At 42.5% G+C, this 21376-nt stretch overlaps 1 protein-coding gene across 6 annotated transcripts in view; it reads left to right on the top strand.

Annotated features, from left to right (window-relative positions):
• Positions 1-21376, top strand: part of ncoa3 (nuclear receptor coactivator 3) — a 43566-nt gene that overhangs the window by 12755 nt on the left and 9435 nt on the right. For 3 of the 6 annotated variants that reach the window (XM_061784107.1, XM_061784102.1, XM_061784105.1), the window contains 13 exons: positions 13481-13549; positions 15793-15897; positions 16075-16235; positions 17222-17322; positions 17460-17634; positions 17739-17930; positions 18063-18149; positions 18500-18643; positions 18918-19065; positions 19152-19663; positions 19794-20758; positions 20856-20976; positions 21100-21339. In XM_061784107.1, the coding sequence (XP_061640091.1) occupies positions 15812-15897; positions 16075-16235; positions 17222-17322; positions 17460-17634; positions 17739-17930; positions 18063-18149; positions 18500-18643; positions 18918-19065; positions 19152-19663; positions 19794-20758; positions 20856-20976; positions 21100-21339 (2932 nt within the window). In that variant the 5' untranslated portion in view covers positions 13481-13549; positions 15793-15811. The other 3 variants (XM_061784103.1, XM_061784106.1, XM_061784104.1) reach the window with 2 other exon arrangements.

Below are 21376 nucleotides of genomic sequence, written 5' to 3'. Positions count from 1 at the left end.
TTTTTCTTTGAACGTTGGGTGGACAGAGGAGGAACAAGAGGAAAAGGAAGACTCTCCCAGATTCTCAAAGTTGACTTTCATTATACAATCCACTTTTAGGTCAATTGGCCAGTCTTTCTCTGCAGTACACTCTTGTTTTTGAGAAATATTTTGCTCCCAGTCTCTGTCAGCACATGAAAACTGGCCTGTTGAAAGAAAGGAAAAGCAGCATTGAGAGGAAAATTGGGGGACGGGGAAGGGGTGCAGTTTTGAAACTGGCGTCAGACCATCTTTTGAGCAAAATTCGTTGTAGGGGTCAGAGTTCACGCACTACAGTGTTGCGCCGTGATTGGCTGAGGAAAGGTGAAACGAAAACCACAGTAAACTTTTGACCCCGGCGCAGGAGCGCTGCAGGAACGCCCAGCCTCAGCTCTGGCATGGTGGAACAGAACCCGCTCTCTTCCTGTGTTTACTCCACCAATCCAACAGGAACGTGGGGGGAGGGGTAGAGAGCGCAATGTAGGTGGAGAGAAAATACACTGTGAGAATCAGTGCTGCGCTGCAGTCTGAAAATGACTATGTGAGATATGTATGCGCACAATTCTAAATTCAAGCAACTCCTTTTTGCTCAATATTGTTTTTCAATTTTTTGACAACTGCATAAAATATTCATAACGGCTGACATATCTTCACTCTGAAGTATCTCGGGCAGCATGAGATTTTTTTTCAGAGGTTTGTGTTATCAGAGTGGGTAGCATGAAGGCCGATCATACCCTGGTGCTCTGGCTGTGTTGATAAAAGGCGAGTTAGCCATTGATTAATCGCTGCATTTCCATAATATTAGCCTGGTCCCATCCCTGGTTCTCCCCGAATCAACCAATCATCGTGGGTTTCTTTTCCTCTCACAGGCTTCTTCCAGTTTCTCATTTGCATCCCCTTACTATTAAACCAGTTTCAAGCGCTAAGAAAAAGATTGCTTTATCAGATCATAACAGTCCGGCAGCATTGTGAGTTCTGCGGTTGAATCACGGTCCACGTGGGTCCTTTCCTGTTTCTTTCTTTTCTTTGTCTGCCTGGATGATGGATCGTTGTATAAGACACATTTGTGGAACACACAAACACACACACAAACACACTTGAGTCTGCCACCGCTTTGTTTCCACCTTCATTTTCCCCCCTCAGTTTATTTTCTGCACGTATTTTGTGTTAGAAAATTGGATGATTCTCACCCTGGTACCAGAGCTGTGCGTGCGTGTCTGCTGGCCTAGGATGGGGGATGTTTTTTTTTTCTGAAGAAAAACACTCCTATGAAAGCAGTTTTCCTCTGCTTTAAAATATTCCCTCTCCCTTGCTGCTGTCATAGCTGGACTTCTTGTGCGCGCTCAGAGTGAAGCATAAACACAACCAGTACAAATACCCGTTCTTTCTAAACATGGAATTTCTGCCACCACCAATACCTACTGTCAGCTGCATGGAAATTGATCTAGTGCACCATAGTTTAAACTGTGTCTTATTGATAATTCATACCACATTCAATTCCTTTAGACTTTCTCCTAGCCAGCCGTGCAGAGAGCGACGCCGCTGAACATTTCACTTGCCTCACAACTGTGCGTGGTTTTGGAAACTAGTTTTGAGTTGCCGACCGTCATCTAGTTTGACTGCAAATCCAAATATTAAATAGCAAATGAATGGTGTCACAACAGCACAGGCTATCAAAACAGCAGGTTATATCACATGATCATTCGCAACATTGTTTGTTTGGATTCGCTGATCGCTACTCCACCACCACCGATTGGTGCACAGCGCTGTATGTTTTCTTTCATACACTTGCTCGATTGGTAATGTTGTATAATTTGCTAGCTAGCTCATGACTATTTCTTACTATCCCCGGGCAATCAAGAATCGGCTAACTACAAGCCCTGCCCCTGTTCGCAGGTGACGTACGCGGTAACACACTAATTCATTTCCAGACGGCGTCCTGGGTTGCTGTGTATTAGACACATTACCTTAATTTCTCATGTATAATGGGCATTTCCCCCCCCCCCCCCAAAAAATGGTCAAAAGTCAATAGTGCGCATTATACATGGGTATAGGGGTAAATGGGGAAAAAAGCTTCACATTTTATAAATATATGCCGCCATCTAGTGGTTATGGAAAAAGCTGTACACTTTAATTCCAAAATGCGACCGCCACCTAGTGGTTATAATATGTAGCCTACACTTTCATTCCAATATGGCAGGGGTGCACATGACTGCATATATGTACAGTTGTGCTCATAAATTTACATACCCTGGCAGAATTTGTGTAATAGGTTTTTCAAAGTATGACTGACTGAACAACAACCATCATTAATTTCTTTATGGTTATGTTTTGTTTAATGATAATGCTTTTCTGCAATGCTTGACCGTTTAATTTGAATCCCATTCAAATAAAATGTGTTCCGCCTGGTCCTTCATGTTTTCTTTAAATAATTGTACCCATCTTACAAATTCAGCCTGGGTAATCAAACATATGAGCACAACTGTGTGTTTTCTAATTTATGAAATAAAAGTCGGACTGTGACTTTCAAAATAAGAGCAAGTAAATTTTGAAGAATGATTACGTGTTCAAATAAAGTGCTTTACTTCAGAATAATTGAAAGAAAAAAAATACAGATAATACTTAATGTTTTGATCATATGGGTAGACCCCAAATCATCCATTGTAAAAATGCATTATACATGGGAAGAAGGGTTTTCCAGAATTTTGAGGTCAACGTTGGGGGTGCGTATTATACACAAGAAATTACGGTAATTTGCGTGCTCTTTTGCTGTTCAAAGTTGGTTACTCTCCGCTGTAATGCGATTCCAGTCAGAGATACAGCATGTGACAAGTGTGTTGTATTACCCAATTACTTATGTTGATCTTTCGCGACTGTATGTCATGGTAGCGTAGCAAATCTCTGTCTTTCCCCTATTAATTACTCTTCGTCCTCCGTTCGTGATAACGATATTTGTCAGAAGTGTAGCTTATTAGCTGTCATGGAGGCGATGTAGCTTATGCTGCGTTGACACTGGACACCAAGTGAACTTTTACCTCCGTGGCTCCATATTGTGTTTAGCTGAGTTAGCTAGCCAGCCGTAGATAGCTGGGGCAGCACAAAATATAGTGCACCAAGCATTCCCAACAGTTTTTTTGTTTGTTTTTGTTTTACAAAATAGTGTACACAACCGTGCGGTGGCAGCGGTTTCTGCTTGCGTCATCAAAACATTCTGTTTCTGCCTTGTTTAGGTGACAAAAGATTTTTGGCCAAAATGCAAAAAATGCACTTTTGGGCCATTTTCCGCACAACATATTCAGTGACCAAATTTTCGGTGCATCTCTACGTAGGATACATGAAAAGTTCATTCATGTTCAGTGTGTTGAATTGAGCTATTATTGCTACAAACCTCTAAATAAAAAAACAGTCTCCGCTTTCTTCTGGCCAGTTTCCTCTCCTTGTATTCAATTGGAAAAATGTAGCTGCAGCGGCCAGGAAAATTTGCTTTTTCCTTGACAATAATGCCATGTTATTTGTGGTTCAATAAAATATTTGGTGCTTCAAAACGTTTACCGATAACACCAGGGGTCACATTTTTATGTTGCGAGTTGATACGTGTGTGAGGGTCAGTTGCCGATTGTAATTTGTTTGTGCTTGTTCTTCCACTGGCATACAAAGATACATTATTTGTCATTAATAAATAAGAATTGTTGGGTTATTTAAGTGAAATTGGATAATATGCCTGAGCTCAGTGGTTGGGAATCACTGTGGTAGTCCGTAGCGGACCGGGACCCTTAAAATTAAGAGTCACGTTTCTTTCATACTGAAATGTTTCATACTGCGCAGTAGTATGAAAAATTTGAAATATAATTTGTTTAGCATCTCTATTTTCTCAAAATAATTTCTCAATATAAAATAGCTGATTCATATAGTCTTCCATACATTAAACAAGTTGTACTTGACTAACAAGAAACTGCGCTGAATGTGTGTGCGAATGGTTGTTTGTTTATATGTGCCCTGCGATTGGCTGGCGGCCAGTTCAGGGTGTACCCCGCCTCGCGCCCGAAGATAGCTGGGATAGGCTCCATCACGCCCGCGACCCTAGTGAGGATTAAGCGGTACAGAAAATGGATGGATGGATATTAGTGGTGGGAAAAGATATATTTTTAAATACATCGCTTTACAGATGTAAATGATTCTGAATCAACTCGTACATTACGATAATCAATTCTTACATAATGTAATGCCAGCAGAACATAAAAACTGAATTTTGGAAGTGCAGCACCTGCCAGACAGTCAATGTAGCGCTCTTGGGCTATACAGTATGATGCCATCCACGAAAATACTGGTTTTTTTTATGCACTTCAAGAAATGTAATGCAGCGATATTGACAATATTGCGAGTGATATGTACATACCTGCGTTAGTTCTTGCGTTCTTGCATGTGTGCACAACAAACAGTTAAGCCGCAACATCGCAGATCGGTGGCGCAACATGTCAGCTTCCGCTGACAATGACCATGAGTTTATAATTTGGAAGGGAGCGATGACTAGCCACTGCTGATGAATCAACTTTAGTAAAGGGTACTGTATCATAAAGTATAAATATGGGAAAAGTGCAAACTACGTATGGGAACCACTGTGCCAACAAGCCATCTGTGTGAATAATTCTATTAACTTTAGGTGAATAAAAACTGATATGATTGAGACGACCGGTTAGCAAGTCTGCCTCGCAGTTCAGAGGTTGTGGGTTTGTATCTAGGCTCTGGCCTTCATGTGTGGAGTTTGCATGTTCTCCCTGTGTCTGTGTGGGTTTTCTCTGGGTACTCCAATTTCCTCCCACATTCCAAGAACATGCATTTTAGGTTAATTGAAGACTAATTGCCCGTAGACGTGAATGTGATTGGTTGTTTGTCTATATTTGCCCTGCGATTAGCTGCCATCGGGTCTAAGGTGTACCCCGCCTCTCTCCCGAAGTTGGCTGGGATAGGCTCCAGCACAAGTGCAACCCCAGTAAGCATAAGCGGTATACATACAAATAGACTGATGGAGGATTGAGACGTCATATATCACTCACTTGGGTCTTGGCTGCCAGAGGTGCACACAGCTCCTCCTTGTACATCCGCTACCTTGCACAATGAATGTATACAAACACATAATGAGATGCAAAACCAGCTGAACCAGAAAATATTTCTCTCTCTCTCTCTCTCTCTCTCCCTCTCCCTCTCCCTCTCCCTCTCCCTCTCCCTCCCCCTATCCCCTAATGTTTATGTATCTGTAATTTATTTTAGTCATAGAAATGCGGGTCATTACCATTACTATCACTTCGATATTAAAAGTTGTACTAGTAGGTAGATACAGAGTAAGAAAAAAGATACATCGATAATTGCATCATGAGGCGGCGAGAGATTCCCACTTTTAATAGTGGTGGTGACAATGGTGTTACTGAGGATATTGATGCTGGTTGCTTGCTTGACAGGAAGTAGTGAAGGTGTTCAAAGAAAAACAGGAAGTCATATTGGATTTCCTTTCTGTACTTGATGTCCTAAGCTCTAGTGGAGCAGTGGACATCTTTTGTGTGTGTGTCTCTGTTTGTTTTTATGAATAAATGTAATGCCCAAAATCTGACATTCAGGTGTTTCAGAAAGGATTGTCTGAAGTACCATCTATCCATCAATTTTCTATCGCGCTTTCTCCTCATTTATTAAGTTTGGGTTTGAAATAAAAGATTGAATATAATTAGAGTCGCTGGTGGCCTGCAGTTTCATCCCAGCTGACTTTGGACGAGAGGCGTCATACATCCCGAACTGGTCGCTGAGCTATTGCAGGGCATGTTTACACAAACAATTATTCATACTAATTCACATCAATTGACAATTTAGAATCTTGAATCAACCTAACATGTCTGGTTTTTATTTTTAAAAAAAATGTATGTGGAAGAAGTACCCAGAGAGCATAGGAAGAACATTAAAACTCCATGCAGGAGGGCCAACTCAGAAACTTTCTGCAGTGAGGCACATATGCTTAGCTCTTTTCCACCGTGGTGCCAGTCTACAACACATTGGGTGTGATTTTGTGGGGTTGTAATTGTGTGTTCATGTGCGCACGCCCCAGTTTGTTTTGGGTGTGTCCCTGTTTATTGTTGGCCCACAAGTCATTGTCTCAGAGAGCTCAAGTTTCAGGTTTTTATTTCTGCTGAGCAGGAATGTCCTCTTCACTATTCTGGTACTGACTGTGTGACACTGCTGCTGTTCTGAGCTTCACAGTAGTAGACACAATATTGCGACAAAGTATACAAAAATCATTTCACACTAACCCAGTTTGTTGAGATCAACTCACTTATTCTTGTTAGCATCACTGTAGTCTTCATACGCCACAACTTACACAATCTATCAGTATCCATTGAAAATTAATTAAACACTTTTATTTATTTACCTGTGAGAGTCCCAGAAGAATATTTGTGGCACAATATTCAGTGAAAAAAATATAAACTATCCTGATAAACAAGTAATTCAAGTTGGTTGTGCTGACTAGTGATGCAAAAGAGAGGACAAAGAAAACAAGTGGTAAAAGAATGTTTTGCAATGAATGAGTGCTGGGGATTTATCTGTTCTGGGGGAGAGTTGGAGAATAAACTATTCAGAAACTGTTTCAGTACCACCTTAAAAACCCTTTAAAGTGAATTCTGAAATGTGTTTAGGGTCGCGGGCGTGCTGGAGCCACCTCTCCGCGGCATTTAGAAGTCTGTTTGCCCACGAGCTAGCAGGTGGCAAGTGCCTCTCATCGCCGCATGAAAAACCTCCGCAATGACTTGGTGGGATGGATGGCTTTTCACGGCTCAGACATACAGGGTTTTGTATGCAGATGCTAGACGTACAAACGCATATGATTGACAGTTGAAACTGTAGCATGGCGTGTTTTCAGCGCGTTCAACGGCAAGAGCTGAGAGAACGTCTCGATTTCTCACCTTTTTGAAGCCTGATTTCATATACCGGTACTTGGTAGAATTTTTTTTTTGTTCCTCTCTCTACCCCCCATTCAAATTTGTCAGGTTTGTTTTCTCTGTGGTGTGTCAAATTCAGAAGACATTTTTGGTTTCACTTTACAGGCACTTTAAACCATCTAGCTAGTACTTCCCAAACAATGCCGATAAAAGTCAAACGACTCAGGTTTCCACTCACATTTTGTCCTGTCCAAAAAATGTCTATCTTCTTCATAGACATAGCAGGATAGGGGGAAATTACATCCTCCTTAGATCATCTGTTGCAATAAAAACTTGTCTCAAGAAACACAATAAAGTGATACATCAAGTCTTCATGACATCATGTGCGACACGAGCAAAATTGATTTAATGTAGGCTCAGTTTTGATAAACTTCCCCTCAGGGGTGGGCATCTCTCAACACCTCACAATTTGATCAAATTACGATTCACTGGGCTACGATTTGATTCAGTGATGGATTATCACCGCAACTCGATCTTGAATTGATGCAGATATTTCTATCAGTGTCTCTTTACCTTACTGTGTGTACCTACTATTTCTAATGACCAATTTAGTAGGGGTGTCCCGATCCAATCTTTGAGATTGGAAATCGGTCCGTTGTTAGCAAAAAAACAAAGATGAGATTGGACTGGATCTAAAATAACCCATTTTACTATTCTTATACAAGCAGTCCATTCCATGCTCTGCTCCAGCAGCACCCGGGTGGCATGCAGAGCACGTGATCACAACAACAGTTTGCTAAGGTGCTGCCATAGTACCAAGGAGTAAAGGCTTCTTTATACTCCTGCGCTCGCTCGACCGACAACGTCCGCATTGCATCACGTGACCGACGCATTGGGCCGCACGGCCCCTATGCGTCACTTGACCCACACACGGCACAAATTTCTGCTGCGCGTAGTATGCCGCGGAGATCATTTCTCGTGATTGGTCCGTTTTAGTCACATGCCGTGATGACGTACTCACTCACTGACGTACCTTGGTTCCACATACCACCTACGCCGCTGCCTTCTTGATCGATTTTACAGTATGTACAGATGTGCTAACCAGTCTTCCACCATGCTGCTCCAACATTCCATACTACAAAATAATTAAATTCTGTATAATTATTGCTCGCCGGCATGGTGGGTGACTGGTTAGCACATCTGCCTCCCAGTTCTGGGGACCGGGGTTCAAATCCCGGCCCTGCCTGTGTGGAGTTTGCATGTTCTACCCTTGCCTGGGTGGGTTTTCTCCGGGCATTCCTGTTTCCTCCCACATCCCAAAAATATGCGTGGTAGGTGGCTCGAAGACTCTACGTTTGCCCGTAGGTGTGAATGTGAGTGTGAATGGTTGTTTGTTTCTTAAACTTAAACTTAAATGATTTTAGCAAATGGCTGCAATATAAAAAAGTGAAACATTTATTGGGGTCTGAAAGCTTTCCGTACACACTGTAAAATATCACATATAATTAACAAATCACTCAAATAACAGGGATGTGACGTACAGTATGAGGTTATCACTACCTTCAGAGCCACAGACAGACCAAACTTGAGATAAATGTCACCATATTTTCTAGTTATCTGGTATGGGCTTTGCCTCGCATGATGTGGTTTACAGACTTAAATTTATCAATCGTGCTTGCGGGAGGAGCTACCAGGAGGAATTGTGTGCACCTTTTCAAGGTCATTATCTTGAGTGAAACTTACACAACAGTCATGACTGTTTATGACTCAGGCATGGTAACCAAAGTTCCTCATCACAATGACTACTTTCCATCAATTGGAAAAATAAAGGAAAGAATAAACAAGTTTTACTGAATTTTTGTCATTATACTGGGTATATTTTTTTTCTTAAAAAAAAAAAAAAAACACAAAAAACTAAACGTCATTAATCCGACGCTGCTCTTAACCGATTATTTATTTATTTATTTGTAACCCTTCGATATATATTGCGATGTGAAAAAATACAGGATAACCATTACATTTGAAAACCAGCACTTTACTAATATTGTTAGCCTACTCTTGCCGATGGCTCCAGTAAATTGGCACTGGCAGCTTTCCCACTTGTTATACTTTTCTAGCTGAGTAAATTTTTTCCAAATAATAATTTTAATTTCATTTTCAATAAAAGTAACCCGACAAGTCTCAGTTACAGTGGCCTGTTATTACAACCCCAATTCCAATGAAGTTGGGACCTTGTGTTAAACATAAATAAAAACAGACTACAATGATTTGCAAATCATGTTCAACCTATATTTGATTGAATACGCTAAAAAGACATGATATTTAATGTTCAAACTGATAAACTTTGTTTTTAGCAAATAATTATTAACTTGGAATTTTATGGCTGCAACACGTTCCAAAAATGCTGGGACAGGGTCACGTTTACCACTGTGTTACATCACCTTTTCTTTTAACAACATTCAATAAACGTTTCGGAACTGAGGACACTAATTGTTGAAGCTTTGTAGGTGGAATTATTTCCCATTCTTGCTTGATGTACAGCTTCAGCTGTTCAACAGTCAGTTGTCGTATTTTACGCTTCATAATGCACCACACATTTTTAATGGGAGACAGGTATGGACTGCAGGCAGGCCAGTCTACTACCCGCACTCTTTTACTATGAAGCCACGCTGTTGTAACACGTTCAGAATGTAGTTTGGCATTGTCTTTCTGAAACAAGCAGGGGTGTCCATGAAAAAGACGTTGCTTGGATGGCACCATATGTTTCTCCAAAACCCGTATGTACCTTTCAGCATTAATGGTGCCTTCACAGAGTGTAAGTTACCCATGCCATTGGCACGAACACAGCCCCATACCATCACAGATGCTGGCTTTTGAACTTTGCGTCCATAACAGTCGGAATGGTTCTTTTCCTCTTTGGCCCAGAGGACACGACGTTCACAATTTCCAAAGACAATTTGAAATGTGGACTCGTCGGACCACAGAAGACTTTTCCACTTTGCATCAGTCCATCTTAGGTGAGCTCTGGCCCAGAGAAGCTGGCGGCGTTTCTGGGTGTTGTTGATAAATGGCTTTTGCTTTTCATAGTAGAGTTTCAAGTTGCACTTACGGATGTAGCGCTGAACTGTATTTACTGACATTGGTTTTCTGAAGTGTTCCTGAGCCCACGTGGTGATATCCTTTTCAAATTGATGTCGGTTTTTGATGCTGAGGGATCGAAGGTCACGATGATTCTGATTCTGATTGAATGCCCTTTATTTGCCAAGTATGTCCAAAAAACACACAAGGAATTTGTCTCCAGTAGTTGGAGCCGCTCTAGTACGACAACAGACAGTCAATTTACAGAACACTTTGGAGAAAGAAAGACATTAACAAAAAAAAACAGTCACTGAGCAGTAAAGGGTTGCTAGTTATCTGGTAATGCCGGTACATTTATTATTTTATTTTTTTTGACAATTGTGCAAAAAGATGCAGGAGTGTATGCGGTTTAAAGTGACGAGTAGTGCGATAATCTGGGACAATGGTTGTGCAAATGTTACAGATACTCCTCAATCAGTGTGCAAATGGAGCAGATGCTACTCTGGCATGAGTGGCCAGTATATGCAAATAGTGCAGCATGGCGAGACAACTACAGTGAGTGCACGAGTAATACATAATTGGCCCCACAGAAATGTGACAACGAACTCAAGTCAAAAAATTGCCAGCATGTTGTAATGGAATCGTAGGTCAGGTGTTTAAGAAGTTGATCGCAAGAGGGAAGAAGCTGTTGGAATGTCTACTAGTTCTAGTTTGCATTGATCGGTAGCGCCTACCTGAGGGAAGGAGCTGGAAGAGCTGGTGACCGGGGTGCGGAGGGTCCGAGAGGATTTTGCACGCCCTTGTCTTAGTTCTGGCAGCGTGCAAGTCCTCAATGGTGGGTAGGGGGGTACCGATAATCCTTTCAGCAGTTTTGATTGTCCGTTGCAGTCGGAGTTTGTCCTTTTTTGTAGCAGCACCAAACCAGACTGTGATGGAAGAACACAGGACTGATTCGATGACCGCTGTGTAGAACTGTTTCAGCAGCTCCGGTGGCAGGCCGTGCTTTCTCAGAAGCCGCAGGAAGTACATCCTCTGCTGGGCCCTTTTGAGGACGGAGTTGATGTTGGTCGCCCACTTCAGGTCCTGAGAGACTGTAATTCCCAGGAACTTGAAGGGGGTCCAGCAGGGGACCTGTGACACTCTTGAGGTGGTCCAGCACGAGACGTTCAAAGGACTTCATGAACACAGATGTCAAAGCGACAGGCCTGTAGTCATTCAGACCCGAGATTGCAGGTTTCTTGGGGACTGGAATGATGGTGGAGCGTTTGAAACAGGATGGTACTTCACACAGTACTTCAACCATGTTGGTTTTCGGCCTTCCCACTTACATGCAGTGATTTCTCCAGATTCTCTGAACCTTTTGATGATGATTATGGACCGTAGATGATGAAATCCCTAAATTCCTTGCAATTGTACGTTGAGGAACATTGTCCTTAAACTGTTCGATTATTTTCTCACGCACTTGTTCACAAAGAGGTGAACCTCGCCCCATCTTTGCTTGTGAATGACTGAGCCATTCAGGGAAGCTCCTTTTTATACCCAATCATGGCATCCACCTGTTCCCAATTAGCCTGTTCACCTGTGGGATGTTCCAAACAGGTGTTTGATGAGCATTCCTCAACTTTCTCAGTCTTTTTTGCCACCTGTCCCAGCTTTTTTGGAACGTGTTGCAGCCATAAAATTCTAAGTGTGTGATTATTTGTTAAAAACAATAAAGTTTATCAGTTTCAACATTAAATACCTTGTCTTTGTAGTGTATTCAATTAAATATAGTTTGAACATGATTTGCAAATCATTGTATTCTGGTTTTATTTATGTTTAACACAACGTCCCAACTTCATTGGAATTGGGGTTGTGCATCCATTTCTCGCATCCTTTGTTGTACGTCATCTGCATTGATTCTTCCTCCTTCAATACAGTAATCATTCAGTTATAACCCTGGGAAAGTATATGAAAGAGTAACAAAGTGCAATAATTTCAGGGTCTAGAGCAGGGGTCACTGACATGGTGCCCACGGGCACCAGATAGACCCCAGTGACCACATAAGAAACACTGGGCCTGTTCTAAAAAATACTGTAACTCACCAATAAATGAGACATTTTGATTTTGATGTTATCATTTGAAAATGGAAACACTTTATAGATTTATAGAAATAAAGTGTTCCATATTGACATTTGCTTCCTACCTTGTTAAATCATTTTTGACATTTATTGTGAGAAATCATTCAGTCCAAACATATCATTAATTATTAGTAATGTATAATTAAAGGTAATTTGAATAAATCTGTTATTGCATAAGTGTGGTAGCGCTTCGCATTAATCAGTAGCCAAGCAGTAGCTCTGTTTCAAAAAGGTTGGTGACCTATGGTGTAGAGAAAATCAAGTTTGAAGGTCGCATGTTCTTCTGCTATTTCTTTGTGATTTTATGGTCAATGACATAAGGCTAAGCGTTATGTTTTTTGTTTGTTTTTTAATTTTTTTTATTTTTTACAGTTGACAGAAAGATAACACTTTTGTGTCTTTCTCCCTGTTAAATGATTTCGCGGTAGCATGAGCTTAGCAGCAGCTCTTTGTTCAAGAATGTGTTGGTCTGTGATGAAGCAACACATACAAGTAGTTAGAAGACTTGTGCTGATGTTTATGGGGATGACAATCTAGCAAGTATAAAGGTTTGTCGTTTTTTTTCCCCAAGCTTTAAAAATATATTTTGTGGATACAGTATAGTGATTAATAACTTGAACATACTGTAACTTTGTTACACATTACTAAAACTGCTCTACGAACTACATGTTAGAGAACTTGTTTGAAGAACCTGACAATGCCTAATGACTGCCAATAGGATGATGGTGGGAGTGGGTTACTAAAGTCAAAGTAGAATTCAATGTTCAGTGTTTAATGTGCAAATCACTTTCTTGTAATGGGAGGAGTTCACAATGGTCGTTGTCATGTTTGTGTTTACTATGTGGACCAGCACATTTCGGAGTGCCGAAAACATATAAAGGTAATATTTCTTCTGTATGGGGCAGGCGGGTAGGACTTAAAGTGCGTTCTTGACTGCACACACCAAGTGTCCACTGTTAAGGTACACTGCAATTAGGAACTATTTACTAATAGTTTCTAAACTAATTCATACTTTTACAAAATGATATGCGTGAAGACCCGAGTTGTCAAGTATTTATGCTTACTAAGCTTCTTATGGTCAAATCATAAATAGAAACCAAAATGATTTGAAACAACTAGCCTTTTACAGGCAGTATGTAAATTGGGTGGATGAAATGGCAGTGGGCACACTTCCAGGAAAGGGAAGTGATGACGCAGTGGAACAAGCTGAGCAACGAAGCAAACAGGATGCAACTTAGTGTGGCTTTCTTGCAAAATTTTAGAAATAATTTATCCTTATGAATTTCTGTAAAGCCAAACATATCCATACCCTAATTACATTTGAGATTCTGTTTACTTTCTCAGGAGATGACAGCACATTGAAGTTGCCCAGGGAACCCGGATGGCGCTTAACTGGGGATTTTATACACCAAGGTGAGCATGTGTATGTATTTAAAAAAAAAAAAAAAAAAATGCTAATCCACAGTCCTTTACTGGTAGACCAAATGCAACTTGCCACCAAGCAAATTCCACACATTGAGATGATTCATACCAGTGGATAGACTGACACAGTTCATTGGATATACTGCTGCTTGCTACCTAGCTGCCTTTTTTGTTACAAAACAACATTTCCATGTTAAAACATGTTTAGACTTGTTTCCCTGCAACCATAATGGGGAAATAAAAACACTACCTGCGGAGTAATTTCAGATTCTCAGAAAGGGTCCTAGCACACTGAAGTTCTGCTGTTTGTCTCAGAATGTGATGGTGGCTTTGTGTTGTCATCTTTCTCCACTGCTGTAGTGGTGACCCCCACGACAGAAACCATGAAGCAAGAAAGAAAGAGAGAGAGAGAAAGCAGGGAGTTCAACCCAAGGCAGGGAGTCATAGTCAGAACAAGGCAAGAGAATTTAGTGTTGTTGGCTGATGAAAGGTAGAGGGACAAGCAGACTTGTAGTATAGAGTATGACCCTGTACACGGTTCTAGCAACAGCACTGGGATTACTTGTGTGAACTAGTGGTGGTAGAGGTAGTAGTGGCAGTGGTGGGTGACTTAGCTGCATGTCCTAGCCTGAAACTGCGGAGCTGGAGTTGCATAATTGCTCGCATCCGTTGTACACTTTTCAACTCTGGAATGAGCTCACTCCTTTGTGCTGAAAGACTGCTTGTTCCTGTGCATTTACACCCATGCAGACACCGTGTCTAGGATAGGCCGGTAGTACAGCACAGCACTGCAACTTTGAATTTGTCGGTGGGAATAGGGAGGAGGAGTGACCTTGCAGACCGGGTAACAAGGTTTCGTCCAATGCGAACTGAGAAGAGGTCAGACTTGGGGCAATGCTATAGAAATGAATTAAGTGCAGCGTCATCAGCTCATTCGTTGCATCTCAACTAGCTCAAGTATAAGCTGGTATGGAACAAAATGTAGTGGAACCGCATACTTGCTGATTCACCTATTTGCAGATTGTCCCCAACCCCCCTTTTCAGTTTTTTTTTTTCCCATGTCTTTCCCCCCAAAAAAATTTCCCCTGTCTTTCTTTTTGTTTTTTCTTTTGGGGGGAAACCAACCCCCAATTATCCGCAGACTTTCGCTATTCGCGGTCCGGCCTGCTCCCTATCGACCCGTCCACTGTATCCTCCTTTAGGTAGTTGTAAGTAAAATGAAGGTTTTTTTGGTTTTTTTTTCTTGCAACTGTTATATAGTGCAAATGTGGGTGTGTGAATGTGTGATACTTGAAATGGCCTATGTGAAAAAGGCCCAGACATATCTGAGGTTTTGCTTTGGTGCAATATAAATGTAACTAGATTGAACTGAATGCTATATTCAGGCAGAGAGAGAAGGGAGGGGTTATCTGAGGATGGTATGCAGAGAAAGAGCAGTTAAAACCTTCTGGAGGAAAAAAAAATGGATGCAGCCTAGTGGAGAAAACTAAGGAAATAGAATGCATAGAAGGGATATTTTTTTGTTACTCCCTGAAATAATAATAATGTAGCAATGCTGAGGACCAACTCTAGGCAACATAAGATTGATTTATTATTATTATTATTTATTTTTTTTGATCATCTGGTCCTGCACAGTTTGACAGAGAGGCAGGCGGCCGAATATATGCCTTGCTGCTCCGAGTATTCATCTCTCTTCCACACTGTACTGCAGCATGCCTGAGCGTGTTCGTGTACTAGAAAGGGTTTGTATAGCAGCGTCTGTATGTGTGTTGCTGCAGCCGGCCGAGTGGAGTGGTACCATTCTAGCGGGCAAGCTGGCTGAACGCAGTATGACCCATCTCCCCCGAGGCTTCAAATCACCACATCATCATCAGTCGCTCCTCACAGTGGAACAGATGAGATTTCATTCCCATCAAGAACCAAGGCTGCTTTACTAACTGGATAGTCTTCCCTCATAAATCAGGAGGAATCTGCTCTTCCCATAGAAGTCATTTCATTTATAAGCTCAGTTGCTTAGGGAGGTTTTTTTTTTTTTTTTTAATACCCCAACTTGACACCAGGCTTTCAAGGTTTGCCTGAGTTTTGACATATTTTGCTGACATCAGAGGACACTTACCCTTTGATCAGATTGTACAAGTGCACATAAAAGACACTCCCAGCTCATTCTGTTGTTTGATTTATTCAACCTTTTGTTTGTGAGTGGACACGTGTAAGATGTTACCATAAATTTCCAGGTGCTGATATGCTCTGACGATGAGTGGCATAGGAGACAAATCGTTGGAGCCACTGTGCTCGGACCGCAAACGTAAACTGTCCACTTGCGACACACCAGGCATAGGGTGAGTGGTTTAATGTTTAAGAGTAAATTAATCTATGAACAATACACTGTTGGCTACTGCTTTTGATAATCTATATGTTTGTGCTGCCTTGCAAGTATCTGAGCACTTTACTGTGCATACTGACGGGGTGGCGAGGTTGTCTTGGCAACATGTCTAATCCCCTTGGCGCCCTGGCAGGTGTGACAAGCGTCGACGGGAACAGGAGACCAAGTACATCGAGGAGCTGGCTGAGCTCATCTCTGCTAACCTCTCTAACATCGATAGCTTCAATGTGAAGCCTGACAAATGTGCCATCCTCAAGGAGACTGTGCGGCAGATCAGACAAATCAAAGAGCAAGGTACAAGCTCAGTGCGTTCTACACATACTGTACATACAGTATGATGGACACCTCGAGAGCACAATATGCAATTAGTATCGGCCTTATTTGTATTTGGGGAATTGAAAGTGAATATGGTTTGGCAAGATCGAATGCCCTTCTGCAGAGCAGATGATGCTGGTGCTGAAGTGTGGTGCTTTTGGTTCATGGCCAGGCCTCAGATCGACAGCCAGTTTGGCTGTGTCATCGGGGGTAAATGAACACCAGTAATCGAGACCATTGCTTGGTGGTCATGGCTCAAGGCAGTCAGAGACGCTGTTGATCTGTTGGTGCCGAAACCTGCTTCCCGTTGGAGAATAATGATACTCTGAAACCTCTCTTTGCCATTTTCAGGATCATTTGGCAAATTTGACTTGATTAAGGACATTCTCTTCACCTGTATTCGCTCAACTGAGATTTGAGCTGGGTATGGGAGAGGTCACGGCTGGTTCCTTAACTAGACTCAGCATCATCACACGGCTAGGTTGCCATAGATGTTGACAAAATGTAAAGGGACCTTTTTTTCAATGTCTTTGGTTTAAACATCTTTTCCTCCTCCTTAGCACAGCCGGGCCCTTTAGACGGGTGACATTCGTCTTCGCAATCTCACACAACTGGTTAAGTGCAAAAGGATATTTGTTCCAAGGTTACTCTAGTCTTACTTGGCACTGAGCTCCAGAGATAGTCCTGCTATATTGAGGACTGTCTAACAGTCTCAGACACATGCTGAATTTAAAAATAGAAAGGCATGCCAAGCTTGCATACGTGACTTGTGCTGCCACCTGGTGATCAGAAAAAGACATTACATTATATTGTAGTAAAGAAAAACCAGCTTTAAATGTTACATAAACACTTATAGACTCCCATTATATTTAAAATAAAAAAATTAATTGTTTTGGTGCTTTAACGAAACTCACCCAATGAAAATGTCACTTTTTGTTCATAGTTGCTGTACAATGTTTCCTTAGGTAAAAACTCTTGCTGTGCTGATGATGTCCAGAAGGCGGATGTGTCCTCTACTGGCCAAGGGGTCATTGACAAAGACCACCTGGGACCCCTACTTCTACAGGTCAGTTTCTCACCTACACTAACCCAACAATCGGATATAACGCATCCGCCTGTCCTCTTTGCTGTCACTGCTTGCACTTGACAAGTTAACTCAGTTTGTGTATTCCTAAACTTGTCTCCACTTTTTGTTCTTTCCAGGCTCTCGATGGGTTTCTTTTTGTAGTGAACCGAGAGGGTAGCATTGTATTTGTGTCAGACAATGTGACACAATACCTTCAGTACAAACAGGAGGAGCTTATCAACACCAGCATGTACAACATCATCCATGATGACGACAGGGAGGCATTCCACAAAAATCTACCCAAATCCACTGGTGAGACATGAGTTATTCATACAAACGAGTATGACTGAGTAAAACAACACAAATACAAAATATTGTCATAGTCTCTTAGTATTCATTTTTATCGTTTCTTGTAGTTCCAAATGGGGCATCATGGGCGGGAGAGGCACCCAGACAGAAGAGTCACACATTCAACTGTCGCATGTTGGTTAACTTGGTCCATGGTCAGAGTCATGGGATGTCAGAAGACAGGCCTAGTGGAAAACGCTATGAGACTATGCAGTGTTTTGCTCTCACTCAGCCCCGGGCCATGATGGAGGAAGGGGAAGGTATTCATCTCAAATATCATTTTCTTCCCCCAAAGTACAAATGAATTGAAATACAATTTGACTTGATCGAAAATTAAAAACGATAATAAAATAAATTTACAGTGTGCGACATTATATTGTCTCCCTATTCAGATCTACAGTCATGTATGATCTGCGTGGCTCGACGCGTCACAGCAATAGAGAGGACAGAGCGGTTTAGCACACGCCATGAGTTGTCAGGTAAGATTCCTTTTCTTTTTGATCGATGTTGTACTAAAGTGAAATGGCATAATAAAAAATACAATAGCTCATAAGGGTCGTGCTTTACTTGTATAATTCCACTGTGCCAATATGAGTTTTGAAATCCTTTCATGCGGTATATTTTCAGCTGAACACAACATACTGGGATGATGGTTTATACACTACCAGTCAACAGTTTGGACACACGTTCTCATTTTATCGAAAGAGAAACCGTGTCCAAACGTTTGACTGGTAGTGTAACGTTTACCTTTTATTCTTTTACGTTTGTTGGTATTTCATGCATTCCAGTAGCCACTTCTTTATGCCACCCTAAATCTCCGCAATTATAGGTAAACTCATGGAAATTGAGCAGCATAGCACTCTTCACACCACAATGCGTCCTGGCTGGGAGGACCTGGTGAGGCGCTGCATACAGATGTTCCTCAATCGAAGCGAGGGGCAGCCATGGTCTTATAAACGCCACTATCAAGACGGTTTGTAGTTCTAAGCTTGCCTACATTAAAAGCACCATTGAACCTATTATTGTCTGACCCGTGCCACTTTATATCCCTTACAAGTCATTTCAAGCATAACAATCAGAATGTGGTCATATTTTCCACATTCCACAGAGCAGACAACATTCAAAATGTATGCCATAACTATAAATGGCCTTAGTTGACTGCTCCATTCCTTCATTTGTATACCCATTGTGTCTAGTCATTTTCTTAAATATTCTTTCCTTGCATTCCTCCTTCCATTTCACACCAGCTTTCCATAATGGCCATGCAGAGACACCACTCTACCGGTTCTCTCTATCTGATGGCACCCCTGTCACAGCCCAGACTCGCAGTGACCTCTGCAGGAATCCTAACACCAATGAACCCCTCTCATTTCTGTCTACACACTTGCTTCAGAGGTGAACATGACATTTAAATCTGGTTCTAATGTGATTTGGATTCAACTGTATGATTGTCTCACCACATTTTTTATTTAATCTTTTAGAGAGCAGAACAGCTATCGTGGAAACCAGGTAGGAGGCATGAGGCCTCAAAGCATGGGCGTGAACAACCCCAACCAACAGATGAACATGGTGTCTGGTGGAGGCATGAACATGGCCTATGGCATGAGTGACCAGGGAAACCTGGCCCAAAGAGGAGCGCCGCCTTACACGGGCGGCAACCGCATGAATCAAATGAACCCCATGCATCAAATGAGTCCCATGCATCAAATGAACAACATGGGTCCAATCAATTCCATGCATTCAATGAACTCGATGAACCAAATGGGGCAGATGAATCAGATGGGTCACCACGGAATGCATCAGCAGCATCAGCACCAACATCAACAGATGGGTCACTTCCATGGGGGTGGACCTGGAGGTGGAGGATATGGGATGGGAATGACCAGTCCCCCACAGGCCAGTCCAGGGATAAGTGGTCCCCCACACAATGTCATGGGTTCACCCCGAGTCAGAGGAAGTCCCAAGATGGGTGCCAGCCCCTTCTCTCCTGGAGGTATGAAACACCTGCTCTTTGATCACTCACCTCTTCCTCTTTCAGCTTCATCAAAAAACACATTTTGTAATTCTCACACATTTACTTGTTTTACCAAGCTCACATGCTATCTTTGCGGCGTCATTTATAGGTTTGAATTCTCCCATGAGCTCCAATCACCCGGGTAACCCAGGAGGCGGTACCACTACTTTCTCCAGCAGCTCCTTGAATGCTCTCCAAGCAATTAGTGAGGGTGTGGGCAATCCTTTGCCCTCCCCTCTTAGTTCCCCTACCACACACAAGCCTGACAGCTCACCAAGCATCAATTCCACCAACCAGGTTGCAGGTGGACCCTGCAAATCCAGCCTCCCATCCCACTGCGACTCAAAGAGCCCTGGCAGCTCACTGGGGGCAACTGGGGAGCAGCATCCCCACACCCCCACAAGTGAGTGCACTTCGGACAAACCAGACAGTCAAGCAAGCAGAGAGGCAGGACCAAACATGGGAGAATCTAATCGACGGGTACCTGACAAAAGCCACAAGAAGCTTTTGCAGCTCCTCACATCCCCAACAGATGAGCTTGTGCCACCTAAACACCCACCAAGCTCCGGGCCCAGTTCCACACCAGATGTCAAGGACGGAACCACTGGTGTTACCAGCCCTTCGTCCTCAACTGGTGTCTCTTCCTCTACAGGCGGAGGTCCTGGTGCAGTGTCCTCTTCTGCCAATGCAGGGCATTTCACAAGTCAGTCACTTCAAGAGAAGCACAAGATTCTCCACAAGCTCCTAAAAAATGGGAACACTCCGGATGAGGTGGCTCGCATTACGGCAGAAGCCACTGGCAAGAGTAGCTTAGAGTCTGGCACATCCGAGGCAGGAGTTGCACCTGTTGGAGGGCTTAGGGGATCAGAATCCAAGCAGGAGCAGCACAGTCCTAAGAAGGAGAAGTCCTATGCACTCCTTCACTACCTCCTTAATAAAGATGACTCAAAAGAGGGTGTTGATATCAAGCCAAAGCTGGAGGAGCTAGAGGGAAGGGGAGCTCCGGGGTCAGGGGTCACAAGCTCTGAGACCCACTCAATGGACGGCAAGGTCAAGCTTGAGCCATCTGATGAGGTAATAGTTTCGTGTGACCTCAACAATCTCACTCACAACATTAGTCAATGCAATAAACATTTTTGTAACGATTCCCACCCGCATGTCAATGATTCAGGTGGAGGCCCTGGAGACCATCCTTGGAACGAGGAATGTCTCAGGTTTCGTCCCGGAGCCTGATTCCAGATCAGGAAAAGAAGTAGGGAACAAACAGGGAATTATGCCTGACAGTTTACTAGGTAAGCCAAATATGTTTTTTGTTTTTTGTAATTGTCATGTTGCATCTTTTAGTATTTTGACCAATTAAACACGTGATCTTTGGACTGGTACAGAGCATAAACATTTTTCTTTTTTTGTTTTAGAAGGAGATAGAGGCGCCATAACTCCAGGTCAGCGAGTTGTCTATCAGAGAACGGTGTCTGTAGATGCTATGCCAATGGGTGGAGAAGTGCCAGTGGGAGTTGGCTTGGCGGGAAGAAGGAACGTCCCCTGTCCCACTCTCATCAAACAAGAGAACATGGATGCTCCGATCCGACCCGGGGGTGTTCCTAATGGCTTTCCCGGAGGCACGGGAGTGTGTCCGCCAAGAGGCCATCCGACAAGTAAATTAAAACAAATCTTATTTATTAACCTTCCTAA

The sequence above is a fragment of the Phyllopteryx taeniolatus genome, chromosome 9 (assembly GCF_024500385.1).
Source record: "Phyllopteryx taeniolatus isolate TA_2022b chromosome 9, UOR_Ptae_1.2, whole genome shotgun sequence".
Lineage (NCBI taxonomy): Eukaryota > Metazoa > Chordata > Actinopteri > Syngnathiformes > Syngnathidae > Phyllopteryx > Phyllopteryx taeniolatus.
The sequence above is the reverse complement of the archived record's forward strand: the minus strand, read 5'-3'. Positions and strand labels throughout refer to the sequence as shown.